This window comes from Manacus candei, unplaced genomic scaffold (genome assembly GCF_025592945.1).
Source record: "Manacus candei isolate 608988 ecotype Guabito, Panama unplaced genomic scaffold, ASM2559294v1 h1tg000069l, whole genome shotgun sequence".
In the NCBI taxonomy this organism is placed as follows: domain Eukaryota; kingdom Metazoa; phylum Chordata; class Aves; order Passeriformes; family Pipridae; genus Manacus; species Manacus candei.
Genome location: NW_026138117.1, coordinates 1,656,418 through 1,680,175, shown reverse-complemented (window position 1 = coordinate 1,680,175; position 23,758 = coordinate 1,656,418). Strand labels below are relative to the sequence as shown.

At 38.0% G+C, this 23,758-nt stretch overlaps 1 protein-coding gene across 3 annotated transcripts in view; it reads right to left on the bottom strand.

Moving 5' to 3' along the window:
* The window catches only part of HERC2 (HECT and RLD domain containing E3 ubiquitin protein ligase 2), a 108,907-nt gene that overhangs the window by 76,818 nt on the left and 8,331 nt on the right, over nt 1-23,758 (bottom strand). For all 3 annotated transcript variants that reach the window (XM_051806894.1, XM_051806896.1, XM_051806895.1), the window contains exons 3-5: nt 21,502-21,616; nt 12,896-13,033; nt 1,098-1,317 (exon numbers count right to left, since the gene is read on the bottom strand). In XM_051806894.1, the coding sequence (XP_051662854.1) occupies nt 1,098-1,317; nt 12,896-13,033; nt 21,502-21,616 (473 nt within the window). The remainder of the gene's footprint in view (nt 1-1,097; nt 1,318-12,895; nt 13,034-21,501; nt 21,617-23,758) is intronic.

Here is a 23,758-nt window from a genome sequence, read left to right as displayed (position 1 = left end):
TCTGTATCAGTGTGTGTATGGAAGAGAGACAGCTTCAACTTTTGTTAATATCCACTGGACTTACATACATTGCTGTTAACTTTTCTCTTCATGGAGACAATCGCATTAATTTAAGTACACTCCCCTTTGTACTTAACAACAGGAGATACCCTACAGCTTCCACTACTGAACCAACAATTCTATTTCCTTTTTATGTGAGATTACAAAGACAGTGAATTGCTTAGGACTCTTCCAAAAGAGAAAAAAATTATACTCTCATTTTTAGCAATCCGATAACTTAAACACATCAGTGTTCTTTTTAATCAGAACTGAAAAAAAAATTCTAGAGAACTCTATTTAGAGAAATATATAACTGTCAGAACTCCAATCCCATAATAACTAGTCGTGATATCTACTTACACTCTCCCTTCATATCTGAAGCTAGAGATAATGTAACATAAAAACTTTCCTAGCTGAATTGCTTGTTCTGCCAGAGAGCAATCTTGTTCAGCTACTGAACAGATCCTTTAATGCCCCATCTGAGAGATTTTTCTATTTTTAGGTCTAGATAGCTATCTAGTCATGGAAAGTAATCAGACAATTTCTTATTCCATTACTTCTCTTGAAATTGTTACATATAAAACGTATAATTACATCATTTTTCAACCACACTACAGAAAATTATGTTCAGCTTTTATATATTTGCATTCTTAAATTTACATGCCTTAACTGAGCAAATATTGACCAAAACATATCAGCATTATTCAAACTACGTAGCTTCCATCAGCACCATTTCTGAAACACACTTCTTCACACTTTCTAGCTGAGCGGAACAAAAGGAATACTTCGATAAAAGTATGTGTATAGCTAAAAGAATAGTATCTACAGAAACATATTACAATCAAAACCTACCAGTACAGAGACACTGTAAGAAAGCATCAGGCAAGAAAGAAAACTGCATGGCAGATAACACCACTTAATATGGTAAAACCATCTCAAGAAATAAGTTTCTTTACTGCTAATGTCTCTCAAGGAGGAATACATCACATCAAGTGCTGACACACAGGTTGATAACCTTGCTGTGAGTTTTCTAATGTATTAACTTGTTCGTGCATTACCTTTTCTTATCCATAGCAGGCAGAGAAACACTACTGCTTTTCCACTTGACTTTGACATTCTCCTGAAGAACTGTTCTGTTCAAAGCAATGAAATATCGTTCCAGGATAACAAGCCGCTGTTTTAGCCTCATAGCTGATAGAGCTGTTGTAGCAGTTTGTGTGGCCAGACTTTGCTGTTCCTTCACTAGTACATGAAGGCACTCCTTCAATTCATTCACATCTGAGAATCAGAGAAAGATATTCTTTTATGGTTGTTCATCTTTGTTACATACAGTATCAAGAAAAATCAAGACAAATTGAAAACTGTAAACCAATCAGGAGTCTGAACTTCAAAACCCAGTGAAACTCCCTGTTCCCATACATAATGTGCACATTTCTAATCCACAGTATGATATAATCACAATCACACTTAAACAGGTGTTTCAACAAAGGTTATTATCAAAACTGGTTTTGTATACATACCTAGCCCTTCATATTTCATGTCTGAAATTAAAACATCACAGGAAATATTTATGCATTTCAAAAAAACAAGTTAGACAGCAAATTCTTATCACCATCCAACCTCAGTCAGACTTCTCCTGAGTGCAGGCAAGTCCCCTGCATGTCCCCACAAGGATATGCTTTCATTTTGCAGCTATACTCATTAAGTTTCTCAAAAGTTATAAAACTACTCTCAGAAGCGCTAGGATCACTGCCAAGAGCTGCTACACTTCTGAAACAAATAATGTCAGAAATTTAAGATGCTTGCAAGTACTATTAGCAAATAAAAGATCTGACTTATGTACCAATGTTAGAGAATTAATTGTTCACTAATCAGAGAAAGTACTCAACAGCCCAAAGTCCTAGTAATAAAATAACTGATGATAAGAAGTACAGTGTCAACAATAACAAAACCACTTTAAAATAGAGATTTGGAAACTATTTTTATATTCTCTGTAGCTTTAATTCACAGGATAAATATCAATTAAGTGCGTTCTTAGAGGGGTTCTTTTCTGTCCTGTCATTAACAGTCTGATCACTGGGCGACTCCACTCTGCTTTGCGCTGAATTACTGCACTTGTCCCTAAGCCAACCACATTTGTTGCCTGGTTGCTCCACAGAAGTACCTTTGTTTTAACTGACACCTGACTAAGGGGTATGGGAAAAAAAATCCCATATGTCTGCATATATGTAACAGGGCTTATGAGAAGATGGACAAACTTTAAAAAAAAAATAACAACCACAAAACCATACAAACCCAACATGTTTTTTGGAACAGCTGCCTCCAAGCTATATACATTTATGGTAGTCTTTAGAGTTGAAAATTTTATCTAATAAGGCATAACTTTTTTTGCAGCTGTAACTGCATAAACTATTTCAATGTTTGTCCCCACTCTGCAACACATCATTGTGTACCCAGCAGAGAATTCAAGCAGTCTTTTCTGCCACGGGATCACATTGCACAGTCACTTATGGTTTGCCGTCAGCCTGTTTTCAACATTGCTACTCACATTTCACCATTTCATAATGTGTTAGATTCCTTTCCCTGAGGCAATTCACATCTTTCCACCTGACTATGAGGAATAACTTATTTTTTCACCAAGCAAGAATAGATTAAAATGTGTTCCTTGCAGTCTAGACCTCACAGACGAAAGCAATTGCAGCAATTATACACATTGACTCAAACAACAAGAAATACAACAAAATGAACAAATTTGACAAAAAGCCACACTGTATTATTGTGGTATTAGCTCTACTAAATCTCCCAAGAACTCTGTGGCACAGGTGAATATCAGGAAGTTATGTACATAAGGCTCCTCCAGATCACAGTGTAAAGTAACACATAAATAAAATAGATGCCTGTCAAAGGCATGTTTGATTTCTTTGGTTTGGCTTTTATACTGTCCCTTAATGTTATGGCCATATAGAAGTTAACTCGACAGCTTTAATAGATGACTATCAGTACCTAGCCTGAAGCTTCTGTATACCTCCAGGCTTATGTAACAAATTTTGTTTCATTTAATACAATTTTGAGGGAAAAAAAATCTCAGTTGCAGTGTTAGCATTACTTAGAATAGTAAAATAAAACATTCCACAAAATATAAACTACATGTTCTGAGACTGCTGCTGTTACCGTAGGTGTGCCTTAACTTTTATTTTGTAAGCAAAAAAAACCCATTTTGCAGTATATACTTCAGGAAGCATGGTCAATACTGATAAGTAAACCATAGGAAGACATAAAAATCTGAGCTTTTTCCTTCTCTTTCTGAACACTAAAGTCCTACCTACCTCTAAATACCACCAGTCTATAAGAACAACAGATGAAATGACCATGCTCTCTGCTTCACAAAGAGACTTTGCTTAACATCACCAAATCACAGAATATTCTGAGTTGGAAGGGACCCACAAGGATCATTGAGTCCAACTCTAAGTGAATGACTCCTACAGGGATCAAACCAAGAACCTCAGCATTACTAGTACCACGCTCTAACCAACTGAGTGTTGGTTTTGGCAAATAATTTTATTCTGCCAATTCATTCCCCATATTATGGTCTCTTGTCTCTATAGGAAAAGTAAAGAAATAGTCAATGAAGAAAAAACAAGGGACTTTAACACTTATGTATGGGGAAGAGAGTCTATGTATGGTGCTACAGAAAACAAGCACTAGGTGCTAGACACAGCAGCCTGCCAAGTAATACAGAGATACAGCATTCATCCTTCCTTCCTGACTAGCAAGTTATCCAACTGTGGACACCCTCTAAAATTATTTCTGAGAGTTGAAGACTTAGAGGAAAAAGGCCTTCATTTCAAAATAACATGCTTATTAAACATATGTCATGGTGACTACTGAAAAGAAACACTTGGGACAGGCAGAGACCACCTACAATCCTCCAGCAATTATTTTATGAGGAATTTTTCCTCAAAGTTTACAACTGCATACCTTTCACACCACTTTCAATCAGCCACAGTGATGTGCAGGTGTTAGAAAGATAAATTACTTGTTATTAAAACTGCCTTGTTAAGGTTTAGGGCTTGGCATGCTTCAACGATCTCAGACAGAGAGGGAGGTTAACAAAGCCTGGCGAGAAAGATGTGCCACTGAGAGTGGACAAAAAGAATGCAGAATTTACAGGCCATGGGGACATGGGGCAGAACTCCCACGATAAGGAAGAAACTAAAAAGCTAACTCAGCAACTGTGCTGAAATCAACTCCAACTAGATAAAAGATAATTCTGGTAGGGGGAGATTGTGACCACCGACTCACGACCCACTGATTCAAGAAACCCACTGACTCAAAAGAAGAGAAAGACCAAGCATGCAGACTAACCAGCATGAGAAATGAGACAAACATTTAACAAATAGAAGGTAGAACACTAATTAATAACAGAACTATGTAACTTGTAGCCAGCGAACCGTGATTTCGGTTTGCCAAAACATATAGATGGCGTAAAGTTTTGATGATTGGGGAGCCAGCCTTTTATGGGTTACCACCCAGCTCCCTACTTTGTGCAAACTAGAATAAAGAAATAGGAACACCTTGTCTTGGTGCTTAAACTGGTGCTGTGAGTTGGGCAGCGAGTTCACATTTGGGGCAACAGCCCTGCCACTCTCAGCATCCCAGCCATGCCGATGCAGTAGGTGACACAATCTACTGTATGAACTCTGAATGAACAGAAATAGAATCCTACACTGCATACCATGTATGCACATCAAGCAGTACCAGTCACAGAGCTGGGCCATTGTATACACACATGGTCCTGTGTGTCTGCAGAAAAAGTTTCATAGCAGCACCTACTGAATTAATTCCCAATGGTTCAGTAATACATACTAAAGGTAACCTGTAAGTAAGATGCCCAACATCCTACTCAGTGATCTGACAGAACAGTTGGCTCATTTGACAAAAAAAAAAAAAAAAAAGACAACATTACTGTAGGTTTTTAATACCTCAAAGGTTTAGTTCTGGTTTAATACAAAAACAGTCCATGATTCCACAGACTTTGCAATGTCTCACAGAAAAAAACCTCACAAAAGCATTTCCAAAAGTTAAGGGATTTAAAAAGCAAGTAATTTTGCTTTCTTCTCAGTGAAGTCAATGTCCACAAATTAAGTCAAGTGAAGACAATACAAAAGCTAGAAAAGGAATCAACTAAAATTCTGTCTTGACTTTTTATGAAGAAAAAAGGGCTGGAAAAAAATTCATTTTTCAAGTGATTAGCCCTAAACCCCACAAGGTCTTTGCATTCAGAAACTAGCAATATGAAGAACTGTTCAGTTACAATACACTATTTTTCAAATACCGAAACATTGCATGAAAATTTTCTTAATGGAAAATATCATTTAGCCTCACCAAGATACAAGCCATATAAAAATAACCTGCATAAAGAATAAATTTAAGTTTACTGAATTTAGCTGTAATTAAATTATTTTCTTTACCCCTTCTTGCTTTGCCTTCAAAATCTCAAATGGCTACAATTTTAGGAAGGCTTTCTACTAGAAGTAAATAACTCTGTTCTGAAATACTTTATACAAACTCCTTTAGTATTTCAAGAATGTAAAATAAAGTTCATATACAAAGTGTAGTAAAGGCTGGAACAGGTCACAGCAGTCCTGTAACTCAGACAGCTAAGACTTGAACAAAGGACTGCCTTGTTTTATTAAAAGTAATGCTATTTTTAAGTGAGATATATCTATATACTTCCTCACTTTAAATTTTCTCTTGTGTCATAAGTAAATTTATCTTTACAAAAAATTCCGTTCATCTTTGGAAAGATTTAAATATATCTGAGAATCAACCCAGTGAAACTCATTTCAATAAACTCTCAAGTCTAAGCAACACTTATTACCAATGAACTAAACAGTCTAGTGAGAGAATAGCTTATTAATAGTAACGATTCAAGTTTCATCTGAGAAGGTTACAGGGAACTCTTTAAACAAAACTGTTCATATGTCACTACACCAGCCCTTGATGTTAACCATCCCTTGCAATGCTATGCTTTGCCAGTTATTCTATGAGGGTGGAGACACATTATTTACCATACCAGTATAAATTCTCACAGTCATACCATACTAGTATAAATTCTCAAATCACCACCAGCAGAATACTTGTTAATTGACAACTATAGTTAGAGATGTTGTTGGCTGCAGTAGAGACAGGTTAGGGCTTTACCACCTTCTGTTAAAATTTATCACATCTCTCTCCCCTCAACAATTAACGTAATCACATGTCTGCACTTCTTAATTCTTCCTGCCCAAAGTTCTCTGCATTAGAAGGAAAAAACAGTGGAATTGTCTAACTGACTTTTTGGTAGAACAGTATTAAGAAGTGACACGTTATTTAGATATTTGAGCAAAACATGGAACAAAATAAGAAGACGGTGACTTCTTAAACCATCTTAGCCACAGCCAGAACACTAACCTGACCTGAGCCTAATATAAGTTACCTGTCCTAAGGCATGTTTGCTCCTGCTTTAGCAGCTCAAGGAAACACCTTAACATGCTTCATAGTTTAACACTCATTTCCTCAGCTCTTGTAGGGAACATCACAGGCTTCTGACTGGTAAATTAAGCACCTTAAAAATGCCAAGTTTCAAGGACTTGGGTTGAGTCACAAGCTTTAGTAGCAGCAAACATAGATGTTACAGTGTGGAGAGATTTCAGACCTGAAAACACATTTCAAAGAGAATTTGGCAGGAATCTACTGTTATAATGAGCGCACATTCCTGTCATCAGCAGAACTAATGTGCTCTAATTTCCTAGAGAACTTTTTATTTTGTCTCTTCTTTCCCTTTCCACTATGTGCTATTTCCACTGGACAAAGAGGAGATAAAGGATGCAGCTGGCTTGGCTTAACGGGCTTCTAACGATCCTCTAAGCCTGTAAAATGAGTGAATTCCAAAGTTAGAGGGAAGGACAAAAATGTAGTCGCATACACATGATTTCCTTCAGAAACAAACCTAAATATGTTCCCAAAGTTATTTTATACCAACAAAGAATATAATGCCTAAAGGGCATTTAGCTTTTAGCTTTCTGAAGTCTGCTCCCCAATTAAAAACATGACCACCATCAGACTTGACTTTATTAGTATTCAGCAGGAGAAATAATGATTAGTTGCATGTGCATTCAAAATCCATCTCATTATGTGGCTGGACACACAAGGATGGTGAAGGGTCTGGAAGGGAAGCCTTACGAGGAGCAGCTGAGGTCACTGGTTTGTTCAGCCTGGAGAGGAGGACAAGAGGAGAGACCTCACTGCAGTCTACAACTTCCTCACAAGGGGAAGCAGAGGGGCAGGTACTGATCTCTTCACTCTCGTGATCAGTGACAGGAGTTGAGAAAACGGCATGAAGCTGTGTCAGGAGAGGTTTAGGTTAGATACCAGGAAAAAGTTTTTCTCAGAGAGAAACAGGCTCCCCAGGGAAGTGGTCACAGCACCAAGCCTGACAGAGTTCAAGAAGCACCTGGTGTGACTCTTGGGGTGTCCTGTACAGAGCTGGGAATTCAACTCCATCCTGATGGGTCCCTTCCAATTCAGCATATTGTATGATTCTATAATTTTCCAAGTTTTAAATCATCAGCAAAATTTGTTTAAATTTCTGTTCAAATACTCATGCTACACAGAACAAAACAGCAAGAACTAAAATTCCTGTGTGTATAAAAACATACACATGCATACACCCCCCTTTATAAGGGCATGAGGAGCAACCAAACAGTTACCTGGAGCTCAAAAAGTGGTTTCAAGCTGGGGCAGAGGAAACAGGGACAGAGGGAATGGGATGCAGTGATGATGTGAAGGCAAGTTAAAATCTGTTTCTAGTGGCAAGAAAGTAAAAGAAAAAAACAGGGATGGAGAAGTTCTAAGAAATGTAGAACGGGGAGGTCAAATTTCATCCTTTAGATTTAAAAATCCTGAGTCAAATAAGTATTGATCAAGAAATTTGATAAAAGCAGAAAATATCAAAATAAATAAGGTTAAAAGCAAGTTTTTTCAGTGCCATGACTACTTTTTAACTCCTTCTGCACACAGTATAAATTTAGATTTAACCATGTAACTAGGAGCCCCTTACAGGATGGAAGTTCTGCGTATCACTTTCTCTTTCACAAAGCAAACACAGGAAGAGTCAACTGCAGTTGCTAATGACAGGTAACTCAACAATAGCCCACTGAAGTCACAGGGTTAATTTTAATCTTCCGTGTTTGGTGCTGACTCTAAATCATTTCTTTGTGCAATCAGCTGTACTAACAATATCGGAAAACAAGATGCAGCACTGTCTGTAAACAAGCCCTCACTCACATATGAGGAAACCCCAGAAGTGCAACACCATGACACTGATTTACCATCATAACAGATTAATGCACCATCAATACAAAGCAGATCTGACTACACAAAAAAAACCATATCCCCACTTCAACTGTGTATTGCTTATTCATTTAAGGATGTTTGCATTAAGATTATTTCCTCATTTGCTTTCTTGTCCTGAGGGGAAATAGAACAGTAGCACCCCTACTGAAACATCTAAGTACAAAGTGTCATTTTCTAGTCAGACAGCAATTAAGGTGACTTCAAACTAACTTTGTCTGTAAGTATGCAATATTTAGCATCTTAAACATAAGAAATGAGATCAGATTACAGTGAATTTGAATCACAATTTATTTGTTTGTAAAGCTCAGTTTTTAGACAAACAGTTGTTGCACCAGTGGAACTGTTTCTAATCTTTTCAAGAAATAAAAATTACCTTACATCAAGTGGTATTAAATACTCAACTATATCCACAAAGTTACCTGGCTCTACAATTCTAAACTTTGAGAAAGATTTAGCTAGTCCTCCTTTCAAGACGGGGTGGGGACAAAAACAAAAAAAAGAAAACACCACACCAAACCACCACTGCCAAAGCAAAAATACAAAGAGGATTCATCTTAAGGGAATAAGGGAGAACTGCACTTTTGGATGGAAGTCAAAAATACTCAAATCTCTCAGATTTTATATCTACAACAGCATGGTGTGTACTGAAGACATTTCAAAACACCCAACAGTGACATATATTAGATGTTAGAAGTTCTAACCATTAGCACTGACAGAAATGCATATGGAAAATGAATAAATAGCCTACATACACTACAGGCAACAACAAGTCCCACAGAAATGTGTAAAATCGGGTGAAAATGGAGACAAATATTTGGGCCATGAAGTCTGTTGGTACTACATCAGTAAAGATGACAGCCAACTGCAAAAACATGTAGGCACTTAAATTAGTCAGCAGTAAAATGTTAGATATACACTGGTGAGGAAGGGAGACAAAAATCCCAGTTTTCGCTATAAAAAGGTCTCAAATCAACCTTCCACTGAGGGATAAAATCTTGGCACTGTAGCATGGTAAATTCAAGAAGAAATTGGTTCGCTGTACAACAGCAGCTGGAAAAACAGGGTATCAAGACAGACAAAACAAAAACCAGGGATCATTATACCACTTCATGAAACCCATGAGGTACCCACAGCTGAAGAGCACATACATTTCCCAACCTACCTTCTCTGGCACAAAAATATAGAAGAAAAAGAAAAAAAAAAAACCCAGAGGGAAGAACTAAGAGAATAGCTTCCGTATGCAAAAATCTTGCATGAAATAAGATCTTTAGTGATGGACAAATACAACTGGGAGGTGATTATGCCAGAATTCTTAGAACACAAAGAACCCACCCCACCAGTGTTGGGGAAGTGAGGAACAACTACTCGCTTTCTCTTCCAAAACAGGGCATTAGGTGAAACCAGCAAATGCGAAAATCAAGTCAAGGACCAAAAGATGAATATTCACGAGATAAACAGATGAATTACAAAGTTCCTTGCTACATATAGATGTGGATGCTAAAAGTTCAGAATGTTCAAAAGGGATTAGACAAATTAATGGGGAAAAAATCAACATAAAAAATATTAAACATAAATATATTAAAAATATTAAGTTATGCCATGCACACATATGTTCCAGGAAAATAAAAGGGGGAGGTGGATGGAATTCAAATGCACATTCTCACTGCCCCATACTACCACCTCCATCTCAAGGACAATAGGCTACAGACAATGTATTATAAACATGGAATCTCATTATTTGCTTGGCTACTGTTATTTATACCGCTGCTGTCAGAACACTGGACTAGACTGTCCTTTCATTTGGCTCAATACAGTCAACTTTAAGCACATCACCACTAAGAAAAAGAAGCCCAAGAAGATGAAATACCACTCTGCTTTCTGTAGGCTTTGAACAACCACTTCAAAGGGTTTCTTCTCTTTCTCCCCTACTAGGGTTGAACACCTGGGCTACTCTCCAGATCATATAAGATGTTAAAAATCAAGTAGCTCCAGAAAAGAAAACTGATGAAAGTAGTTAACAGAGATTTTTAGGAAGAACTGCTTTATGAACATACTCAACCTGGTACAAATACGACAGGGAGAAGACATTTTAAAGGAGAACTCACATCACAAATGAGGCCTGAATAGTTCAACATTATTCTCAGAAAAGAGCTGAATAAGAAATTGAAGAACAGTAAGATGCAAAAGAGAAGGAAAAACACCTTAAAGTCAAATAATTACTTACCCATGTATTTATTACTATCTCGCAGATTTTTACAGTACTTGGAATAGTAAGACCCTGGGGGAGGGATGTCACAAGGCCCACTGACCTAGATTAGCCTGCTGAACTTCAACAGCATGATCCTCCATGCTTGGCAAAAAAGGTTTTATTACAGCACTTCTAAAACATAGATATGCAGTGTTGAATACCTAGTTGTTATTTCCATAATGTAGGACTGTAAATCATTAAACTCACTAGAAATATGTCAGTGCATTGACCTGAAACACAGAATTTAAATGCCTCTTCAGTTCTTTTTGTAATGTAACTCCACATCTCACATCTCCAAATTATACCTTTCTTTTAAAGGAATACAAAACATAAATGAAAACATTAAATTAAAGACATAAAAGTCTTTAATTCTTACTTGATCAGCAATGACATATTTAAGAAACAATTCTTTTCAAAAGTTTCTCCATGGTTTTGACAGGAGTCAAGTTACTTAAAAGTTTGGTTTTTTGAAGGAAGACAGAAGAAACGCTTAGAACAGTTTTTCTCATTTTATGAAACATTTATACAAAATATCAAAACTGAACTGATTCTCTGTCATTTTTTCAAAATTAATTATCAAGCCAAAAAAAAAGCTAGGATGGGTCAAAAAGGCAGTTATTACCTATACTTCAGACAAATGCAACCCAAAAATTAACAAGGTAACCCACCACCATGAACAAAAGCCACCCTTAACACCGTAGGAGTGTTTGCAGTATTTTTTAAGGATTTTTATGTCACAGTTAGATGATACAAACTTCAAGCACAAATGGTAAGAGAGACCAGGGAATACAAATTTATTTCTGACAAATTATAAAGTCTTCACAAGTTATCTCTAGAATGTGCACCAATAAACCACACTATATATAAAACACTAAAAGTAACTATAAGACAGTACGTTATTTCTTTCTGACAACCTCAAACACACATACATCCTTTTTCTTCTGAACAACTGCTTTTTCAAGAAATAGTTGGAGGGTGAGCTTAAAGGCCAGGTTTTGTCCCAAACACCTTGGTCAGCTGGAAGAAATTTGGTAAGACACTTAACATTTAGGCTACCATTTCGTAAATAGTTTTATTTTACTGTTCAGTAACAGACATTAAATGAGAATATAAAACATAAATAATGTGACCTTCTGCTTATATCTCTTCAACAAATTCAATTCTCACTCCCCTTCCACTGTAGTGGCAATTCTTTTCATTCCTCCTGTACTGCAAAATTCTGTCCCACTACCAGAGTGACACCACATCCATCTGTCCTCCTGCCCTTAAGAAAAGGGAGCAAGCTGGCTGGCACAGAGCAGAGGACAGCAGACTGGCAGCTGACCTGTGGCTCAACAGAAACAAACAGTTTCCCTAGCAAACAGAGCTACACAGATGCAGATTCTGGCACTGAAGAGATAATACTTTTCCTAGGGACCTTCAAGTGTTTCTGGGTAAGGGGAAAGGACAAGTGGCACAACAGATGTCTCTGAAGTTTGTACATGCCAACATCTGAATCAGGCAGCATCGTGCACCAGAACTGTAAAACAAACCACCAAAGTGAAGCTTCTTCTGATCTGCTATTTTTAAACATGGACTATTTTAGACAATGAACTGCTGATCTACAGTAACAAACAGCCATGAACTTTAGCTGGCTTCTATATCAAAATCAGTATTTTATAGACGCCCACATGAAGATGTGAATACACAAACTATTTTTCCACCAAAGGGTAAGTTTACTGTCAACAAAAGTCAGGACAAACAGTTAATTGAACTAACCATTTCAACCTTCCTTCCATGATTCACTCAATCTCCCAGATCATGAAATCAAAGTGAAAAATCACCTATTAAACCTTTATTGCCTGCACAACGTTCAGGCTTCAGAAACTAAGCCATTTCTTTTTAACGTCTTCACCTGAAAAGAAATATTCTGAAGACATTGGAACATTTCACTGTATAACTCCATTTGTTCCAAGTCAGTTTATCACTCCTTCAAGCAGCCAAAAGGTGCAAATTGACTCTTCAAGTTATGAGTCTAATTATATCTGAAATTAATTATAGTAAATGTTTATTTAAATCATAGTTAACCACTTATCCAACTTATTTCACTAACCTAACAGATCCATCTGTCAGCAAGTACATTTGATGCAATTACTTCCTGATGCTACAAAAGTAGTGATCAATAGAGAACACGTAATGCTTCAGTGACAATAACCAAAACAGCTGTAATACCTGGTTGTTTGCCCCACACCCAACTCTCAACAATCGATTTGGCCCTGTAAGTGGGCAGTGGAGAATCTTCTTCATCTTTCTTTTCTTTGTCGTTTTGCTCTTCTTTCTTTGATGCGGTTTGGCATTCAGTGCTATCATCTAAAGGAAACAAAAAAAAGACCAGTTAAGCTACTTTCCCTTTGAATTCAGGTCTATATTAGACATGTAAAGGTGAAATACCCAGCCCACAAGCTTCGAGCAATACTGTCTACCATTAAGAGCACAGGGTGGGGGGAAGTAGTATTTCACCATATTAACTGTCACAGGTGCTAGGTCTCATCTTACATTTCGTAAGACAGTGACCTTAAAACCCAGAAATCCCCACTGTAATCTCCTCGCAGTGATGAACGTTTAATATCGATACCGTCATGTAAGACTTGCAACGGATTTGCAACACAGTACTGCAAAGGATGCAAAGTCAGGTTTTGCTTCCAACTATCAGCATTTCCCTAGAATTTACTTGTTTCTATATTCCATTTCCAACACGGGAAAAAGATAGTAATTGCCTTAATTTCAAAATCACGGAGAGCTATATATTGGCATTTACACTACTTTTATGCAGCAGTATTTCAGCATCTGTAATGTATCCAGCATCTTAGTAATTACCAGTAAGTAATGAAAATAATACCACCATTTTCTGCCCAAGCAATAAAACAGCATTTCCAATCCTTTTGAGACTACTTTCATAAAGACAGAACACAGACATTAGTCACTTATCTCTGTAATCAAAGGCTCCATGAAAGTCCTAATTTTCTAAACACAGTAGAATTAGAGAGTTGGACATCTGTCCTTATTCATAGTGGGAATATGGATTTCCATATCCATACTCCAAGTCAGTTCAATGCATAAGTTTGCCTTGCAATTAAGGGACATGTGGGCAACAGCTTTCCTCGCCCTGCTCTTCTTTTCAAACAATACCATCCAAAATTACTCCAGTCCAGCATTTGAAACTTATCCCTGAAGAGTTTAGTTCCAGCCATTTTCACCTGACTCTTACAACTGGGCAGTCTTCCATTCCAATCTGCCCATCTACTGTAGAGAGACTCCCTCCCTAAATGTCCCAGCCACAGCACGTCAGATAAGCACTAGTATTTTGTCTGTTTTCCTATCTCACCCCACACATCCCCAGAAAAAATGCATTTGTACCAGCATTATTTCAGAAGATAATAATGAGGGGTTTACAGCTGTAGCCAGACACAGAACATCTGACTGCAGCCTGCCTCACTCTGACAGAGAGTTCAAAGGCTCAGAACAAATAAAATACACCTATCAAATGTACAAAACCATTCAACTACTCTTTCCATCTGGCCTGACAGAAAATTAATGCTTAATCTGGTTGTAACTGGATCTGCGATTACCTCTTTGTTTAAAATTTGTTAGGCTATAGACAGTAGCACATCCCAAATAAACCTTTTTGGGGTGCCTTAATTATACAAGTTTTAAATTAAAGCCAGCATTTCCTAACCTGTCAGACAGAAGTACTCAGGAGGTGGAAGATTGAAGAGCAGGAAAAAAGGAAGAAGAGACATAACTGCAGTATCCATGCTAGAGCTGAGATTGTGAGCTAAAGAGATAACAAAGTCACTTGAGAATAAGAAAATGCAGCTTGGATATCCCTCTTTTAAGTGGCAATCATAGAGGGTACAACCGTCTCCCTCAAACACTGAGGAGCAGCCTATGAGTCATCAGCATGATAACAATGTCCAAAATGTGATTCAATCTAGCTGCTTCTATTCAAAGGCACAAGCAAATAATACTAAAGGTACAGAATCTATTGTAACTAAGGACACTGTTCAGCCCCAGTGGTTCAGAATATTTCCACAGTAACACCACAATCTGTGTTTTGCCACTCACCCACACAGCTAGTGACACACTTCACAAGGTCTGGAATTTTAGTTAGTGGGTAGAAGGGTGCTGTGCCAAGACACTGTTTTGCAGGCAGCTGTAGGAGAACTTCTAAATAGATCCTTGGCAAAGGATGACAACCAAGGGCTATAAACTTAATCATTTAGTCCAGCTCCTCACTGCAAATACAGAAGGTCCCAATCCAGGTGAGAACTCAAGCTTTGTACTGTAAACAACATGTAAATCCACAGGAGAATTTTTTTGTTTGCATGAACAGGAAAGGGGAGCAATGAGAGAGAAAGTGGGAAGGAGTTGAGCTAAAAATCTCATTAAAAGACAGTTCACTATACTTGCAAAAAACCACTTGCCCTCTAAGGGACAAAGCTGGTATCAGTCTAAATCAAAAGCAGCAAAACAGGCATCATAATTATGGAAGCTCAGTTACACTTATGAAAGAGATTTGTAAAAAGGGAGACTCAAAAATATTTCAGAAAGAGGGGCAGGAAGAATGAAATCTTGAGCAAAGCCAGAATGGCCCAAAGTAACAAGTTATAAGACAGTTTTCAAAACAATACATGCAAAAACACAGTGCAGTGTGACAACCTGATTTAACTTAATTTTTCTCAAAGTGAATGTGAATATTGTGGTGGGGGAAAACAACTGTGTAACATTTCCCTGAAAGAACTTTCTCTTAACTATGTTTTGGTTTAAGCTGAGGAAGGTAGGCATACCCAGTCAAAATCGAGCAACTGTAGTAACCATCCTCAACTAGAAATTAGCTCCCAAATCAGAGAGCAGTAGTTTACCATGTCTGCATTATCTTAGACAGCCATAGCCCAATCCAGTATAAATGGAGGATGAAAAGGAAGCACTAGAAGTGGAACTTACATTTCATAATCAATGACGAAAAAAAGACAATACCACATAGTTGCCTCCACTACATATTGCAGTATGGTCTTATGCTGCTCTGAAATGCCAATGAATGGGTATCATTAGGAATCTCTCAGCAGAAAGAGAAAACCTGCAACACTTTTCTCCACAGATGTTGCCATTCACAAGGCAAAAAGTCACACAGGGTGCTTAGGCAAGGGCTGTATTTCACATCTACTTTAAATCAGCATTTGGTAGTCCCAGATTCAGGAAGTATTTCAGCTGCAATACGAAATAGTAATTTGTTTTCTGTAAAAGTGTTTTCTTATACGTACATATACATATATATGTTTGTATGTATATATATGTGTGTGTGTAAACTTCAACTGATAGTTATTTGTGAGGGAAGAACGCATGCCTATACATTTGCAAACCATGTTTACACACCCTTCCCGATACAGAAGTCAGGATGATACAAGATTCTAACCTCCTAACTCTAATCAGAAATAAAGTTTCTTTTCTTCCCTAGTGTACTATTTTTTTAAATGCGTTCTTTAAATTATCTGTTGAATTTGCAATAGAGCATTTTACACTTATGAAGTCAAACTGTCCAACAGGGTTATTACAGGCTTCCCTCTGTCCTGCAGAGAGAGTATAATAATCCCCAGCTGAGCACTGAATTCTTGAGCCACTGGGTACAGCCCATAGCTGGGTCAGGGAAAGCAGAAGAGAGGGTGTGCAAAGCAACACTTCTCACTTCTAACAAGTTCCTTCTTACACAAAAGAGGAAGCTCAAAGCAGGAGCCAGCCTACATGCCTGCATACTACTATGGTTTGATACATACATGGTCTGAACAGCAGCCACCATCACCAATTCCACATGCTGTTATTCTTACCACAAAGATTTCATTTCTGCCAGCCTCTCTGGAATTGCTTGTGGCATTTGGACTTTATTTAATTTGCTTGCAGGTGCAACACTGAATGAGGTTTGTAGATTCAATGGGAGAATAGAAGAGGAAGCCAGTGTTTACCAAAGGCAGGACAGAGGTATGAGGCTAATAATTTCATGGTTTTGCCCTGAAACTTAGAATAGCTAATTGAAACAGAAATTCCCACCTATAAAGTCTGAGGAATCAAAAATAAATAAAAAATAGCAACCCATAAAAGGGACCTGTGTACTTGACTGGTATGTCTTAAAAATTTACAGTAAGAGTTCTCTAACTTCAAAATTTAGTAAGAATAATATTATTTAACATTTTTTATTATTTTCAGTACATAGGTTCCAGTATACAAGATATTAATCTAATCCAAATTTCCCAAGGGCAGCCTGATTATCCTTTAAGTACATGCCACGCTGCAAGTGCACCTGTATTTGGACATCAGTACTGTCACAGCTGTGTCCTCAGATGATACTTGGAAACATGCAAACACATTCTGTTTAACACATTTATCAAACATGTTTTTCTGAAAGTGCCATGAAGAAAAAACAAAAAGAGGTTATTCCTAACCAAATGTTCTTGCTAATGGAAGAGAAAAAACACACTACTTGCATCTTCTTCCTAGAGAGAAACAAACTGGTTTTTGCTATCAATAGCATGTCTATTGCCACTGCTAATATCCACTGAAAGAATGAAGTGCCTCTTTTGAGCAGTCCAGATAGCATCAACAGAGAGCGACAGCATCGGTGGAAAAAGAGTTACCACGGAGTAAAGTACGAAGTCAACACTTCTTAAAACAGACTGAATAAAAGGGACTACTTACAGCAGCCTCCCTTCTTTATCTCCAAATTAGTCAATTTAGTACCTAAGTCTGAATATTGAGATGAATATATATTCCTTTTTTTATAAAACCACTGGGGTTTTCATAACTCTCATTACTCGTATGTACTTTTCCCACTCCTTGAATTACATTTGTAGATCATTTATGCAAAAACCTAAGCACAAACTAAACAGACCAATACCTAGATCTCGATTTCATGAAACTCAATTCAAGCTGCAAGTTCAGAGGTGCAAACTGACTGTCACTTTTTCTGCTTCTGTGATTCACTACTGCCTAACAGAATCAAATATACAATCTGATTGACACTGACCAAAAATAGCCTTGATTAGCTCTTTCTTCTTAAAGCTCCAGTCTAGTAAGCAAGACCGTTGCATTTTACAGTCCTGTAGGGCCCAGCACAGTGGCGCTTATGAAGGCTAACTTCACTATAATAGAATTCACACATTGATGCTAAGCAGTAAGAGCCTGAAAAAGTTCTTATTTAAAGTTCTAAATTACTGCAGCATTGAGAGTAGTAGATGTTTTAGAAGTACCTATGTAGAAGAACATACACTCTCCAGTTGTGGAAAGGAACAGGTGTGACCTGTGCCATGTGGTACCCACGCTTAACTCCTGTAGAAGCAAGGGCAAGGGGAAGGTAGTGTTTTCATCTTTGTTACTCACATCCAATTCTATCTTAACTTGCACTAAAATAAAATAAATTAATTTTTCTCAAGACTATTTTACCCATGACAGTAACTGGTAAGTGATTTCCTTGGCTTTATCTCAATCCCCAAGCTTTTCCTTTTTGAAGTCCTATTGAGGAAGGGCAGCAAGTGAGGACCTGGAAGGGTGGGCAGCTGGTTAAGGTCAACCCATCACAATACAGTACTGGAAACAAGTGGCAGTCTGCCTTCAACAACATCACCACCACCACTATGGATATAAGAAAGCTTTCAAAAGCCTGATTGCAGCTTGGATGCTTTAAGGTAACATAAAAGACTTTACTGTATAAACTGTCCGAAATTCTGTATTTTTAAGTAACAGTATCCTACAGCCTTTAACACCTTATACCTTTTTGATCCTTTGAAGTCACACATACATACATACATACAGCATTTTTTAAAAAATCACATCATTATTCAGAACAAATGTCCCCATGTGGATGAACATGTGAAGTCACAGAAGACTGACTTACCTAACACTTCTGGTTTTTTACTTTACACTGCTCTCTACATTTTGCATCAGAAGTGACAGACTGCAATTTCCTACTTGATATTTCAGTGATTCCCCTGAAAACTAAAACCTATTATACTATGACACCTTTCTATAAGCTTTCTCAGAATTATTGAAAACAGTACAGCACCATAACTAACAAAAGTATCAATTCAACTGCAGCTACTTAGCTATAAAGTCAGTAGAAGAATAGTTTTCTCTCAAAGACCAGCACAGGCACAACTCTAAAAACAAGGTGAAAGTATCTGGCACAAAACTATGAATTAATCAATTTCACTGGTAAAGTAGTTATTTACTTTATTATAGTCTTCCTTATTATAGATGTTATCTTCTCGCTACATGAAAGCAGTGTGTGTGGAATTGTTATACTACAACCATCACAACTCCTCTCTCATGAGCTTTTGGTGAACAGGAAAGCATTTTCCATAGTTCACTTAGGGGGTGATCCTTCCCTTCACTGCATCAAGTTTACAAGGCCTTTTAGTAATACACACGGAACTGCCCAATCCAAAGAAAAAAAGAAGTATTACACTACCTTACCTCCACTCATTGTATGGGGAGCTATTGTAGTAGCCTTTCTGATAAGATCAGCTGTATTTTTGTCCAGCGTCAGCAAAAATATTCAAAAAGGCCAGCAGCAGAAGAAAGACAAAAGATTTCTAACTCTGAAACAGCTAGGAGCATAACTCTAGTCCTTACTACAGCACGCAGCCACTCATAACCTACAAAGCTTGTACTCTTGATAAAAATAACACAGAATTCACTCTCCTCTCATAAACTATTACAGCTTCTTTCCTGTAGGAATAACTTCCTCTAGTCAAAAACACATTCCTCTCCCTCCTATTTTTAAAGAAGGTATACTATAGTTACAAAAAAATTGTCTACATAAGGAATTGAGCATAACTGGTCTGAAATACCATGTCTATCCAACAGTACAGCTCAGGAAATAACAGATGCTGAAATAATAGTTCACTGATACCAAAGGCAGTATTTCCACCCTTCTCATTTATTTGGGGGTCTTATAAATTACTGACAAAACTTATCTCACCATTTGGTAAATCCATTTCAGCCAGATTAAGAAACAAATCTTTTCATTTTGAACAGTTTAATTTCAATTTCAATAAGGAGTCGAAAAGCACCATAATATGAAGATGGAAAAAAGGCAAGAGCAGAATCCCTCCATTCTGGCATAGCCCATCACAAAACAAAATCCACCTCTACCAAAGTAATCTTTCTAAATGGATGTATTTCTTTGCCATTTGAGGAGTTGCAATGTTTGAACGGCTCTCAAGTACACTGGAAGGCACACACACACAGAAAAAAGCACTACATTCTCAGTCAGATTGCGGACAGTTTTTTAGGTGACCTTTCAGTTACTTTATGAAGATTGTAAACAGTATTTGAAATAGCAGTATCGGCTTTATCCCATTCCTCAACCCACTTCCTTTACACAAAGGCTTCAGTTGTAAACACACCAAGCATACCAAACAAAAAGACACTGCCAAGCTGCAGTGGGTTTCTGTGGTTGGGTTTTGGTAGTGGGAGGGGGGGGTCTACAGGGGTGGCTTCTGTTAGAAGCTGCTAGAAGCTTCCCCTGTCCCATGCAGCCAATGCCAGCCGGCTCCGGGACAGACTTCCTGCCACTGGCCAAGGCCGAGCCAATTAGGAGTGATAGTAATGCCTCTGTGATAACATATTTAAGAAAAGAAGATTGTTGCACAGAAGAAATTCCAGCCAGGGAAGAGCAGAGTGAGAATATGGGAATAACAACATAGACACCAAGGTCAGTGCAGAAGGAGGGGCAGGAGGTGCTCCAGACTCCAGACCTGAGGCCCCTGCAGCCCGTGGTGCAGACCATGGTGGAGCAGCTGTGCCCCTGCAGCCCATGGAGGACCATCGGGGTGCAGAGACCCACCTGCAGCCCATGGAGGAGCCCATGCTGGAGCAGGTGGATGCATGAAGGAGGCTGTAACCCCGTGAGAGGCCCAAGATGGAGCAGGGTCCTGCTGGAGACCTGCAGCCCGTGGAGAGGGAAGCCCACGCTGGAGCAGGTTTTTCCCAGGTAGGACTTGTGGCCCCTGGGGGGGACCCACACCACTACAGCTCATTCATGAAGGACTGCACCCCATGGAGAAGTGACCCATGGGACAGCAGTTTGGGAAGAACCGTTGCCCGAGGGATGGACTCATGACGGAGAGGTCCATCAAGGACTGTCTCCTCCAGGGAGGGACCCCACGGGAGCAGGGGAAGGACTCCTCTCCCTGAGCAGCGGCAGAAACAACAACTGACTGTAACCCCCATTCCCCGTCCCCCTGCACCACTGGGGGGTAGGAGGGAGAACATGGAAAGAAGGAGGCATGGGGGTAAGGTGGTTTTTAAGACTGTTTTATTTCTCACTCTTTGGCTCTGACCATGTTAGTAATAAATATAAGTACTATCCCCACTTTGAGTCTTGTTTTGCCTGTGAAGGTAATCAGTCACTGACCTCTCCCAGCTCTTATCTCTACTCATGAATTCTTAGCTGTTTTTCTGATCTCCCCTCTTTCCAGTTGCAGAGGGAGAGTGAGAGAGCAGCTTTAGTGGTATCTGGCCACAGTCAACCCACTACACAAGCCTCTCTCATAATAACATGCCTAATTATGAAGTTAAATTTCAGAAGGCTGGAACAGATTTAAGCCTTCATTTGAAGTACACTTTTAAGAAATCACTTTCAATTGTATTTCATTCAAAACATGAACACCTGTAAATCATATAGACAGGTGATGATAAACCAAAGTTCTGTCATAGTATGGAGTTTGAAGTCCAATTTCATCATCACAAGAAAAAATGAATAAATAAAAAAAAATTAAAATGCATACCTTTTCTTGGAGGTAGTTCACCACTTTGTATTAATTCTGTTCCAGGATATACAATCTCCCCATCTTTTACCATTTCGTTCCACAAGCCACATAGTCCATCTCGTGTAAAAGCAAGCTGTTAAAAATAATACATTATATATAGTTATACACAACAATTTTCTCTCAAGGCAACTCAAGCTAACATTTAAAACACATCTGATTTTATATTTTGTCTCAGAAGAAAGAAAACACACATATCACCTCACTAGAATATTTACTGTGTCTGTATGTACGATTGGGATTTAAATGATTTCCAGGATGTCTGATTCTCTAGCTATGCTATTTTCAGATTAAAAGTGTGTGAAACAGATAGGCTCAAAGACAGCAAAATTAACTTTCTTTTGGTGACAAATTCTCATCAAAAGCGTGGATTTGGTCACTCAGAACTATCCACACATTCAATAGCGGGTGGGGGCAAAGGCACGGGGTCTCATTTTTCCCTTCAGGAAGAGTTATTCGAAGTCAAGCTGCATAAAGTCACAAAACAGAGAAGTATAAAGTCAACAGCCCCCTCACCAAACCAGCAACTGAAAAGCAAGGTATCTTAACCAGAACATATGATGACATCAAGGCACTGATTAATAAATTAATTTAACCAGTTCAAACTGCTCCTCCTGTGCAAGGCATCTCTCACAGCCCCTCCTTCTCCCCTCCAACTGCTACAATGCCTCCTCTATGATGCAGAACCAGATTATGGAACTGATCAAGACTAAAATCAGCTGCACATGGTAGAAGAGCAAAGAGCTGCCTCAGCCCAGGTCAGTTCCCAATAAGCTTTGTGTTCAAGAGGACAAATACTCGCAGTAGAATAAACAGCAGGACTCTGGTAGCTGGAACCGCTCACAAAAGCACTGGCTGTAACACAAGTCTCCTGATGATTTAGTAATTTGGATCTCCCTTGGAGAATTCTAATGACCAGGATAACTTCTCTTCTATGGATGTTGTTCTCTGCTTCATAAAATGCTGCAAAACAGGTATCAACATCCCTAGGGAATTCGAGGCTATAACTTGCAACAGTAAGGGAGTAGAGCAATACACGAAATTGAAAAACAGAATATTTTTGCATACCAAAGTCGTGAGTGAATACATTACAAAAAAAAAAAAAAACCCTGCTGAATACTTATTCAGAAGCATCTTTGTGTTATGTAACTACTATTCAAATCCAAAGCTGAGAAGTAATACACAGATGCTGCTTACACAACTGCCGTAAAATATTTACCATTACACAGAACTCCACTTATCTTTAGGAAATAGCTCAAAATAAAATCTATTGTATCGATTATAAAGATTAAAAGTTTTAAGAGACACAATCACCAGCAGGAAAGACATTTGCTAATCCAGTTTATCTCAGTTAACATGAAGAATTAAAGTCAAGTTGCATGCTTTGCAACACATTAAATGACCATAGTAGTTTCTTGACTTCATATTGCATACTTCAGAAATTCACTCAAACAGACATTGATAATTTACTAGTTTTTCTTTCAGCATAAAATGTAGGCTGACATTGTACATATCTGTCACTTACTATGCCCTGATCTCAGAGATTTAAGAGGGAAAAAAAATGATGCAGTGTGAGCTAGACATTATTCAACTTCTGTGTGATTAATCAACTGTGTAGCACTAGAATTATAGTGACCATGCTTTACGGAAAGGTACAGTCCCTGTTCTTCAGGGCTTGACAGCATAAAGACCTTTTGCAAAGATTTGTGTTTTGCTAAAAGCTTCACATTTAGCTTAATTTAAAAAAAAAAAAATTTAAATAATCTTATAGTTCGTTTCAACAATGAAAAAATCATTCACCATTAAGTGATTTTCTTGCATTGTTCTCAGTCTAGAAATATTTCAACAATATATGGGTTTTCCTTCTTCAGATGTGGTCTTTAGAGGGGCACCCAAGGAATTCATTTATCATAATTTTTTTCTTGTGAAAATAGCAAAACACAACTGTTTCATTAATTTTGGCTCACATGTGATAGATTAAAAAAAAAAACAAACTTTTGCCTGTTAAATGCTAACCTATGCTAAAATACAAGCTTGAAAAACAGCAAGTGAGGCAACCCTCCAGATGGGTTGCGTAATAAGCTACAGTTTTCAAAAACTAAAGTTCTTTCTCTAATAAATTGTCTTTTCACGCATTTTCTTTTACATTCAGATCACCTTGGTATGGAAACTATTCTCACAGTTTATAATCTAAAGGCCTACAGGTTTTGAATTCAAG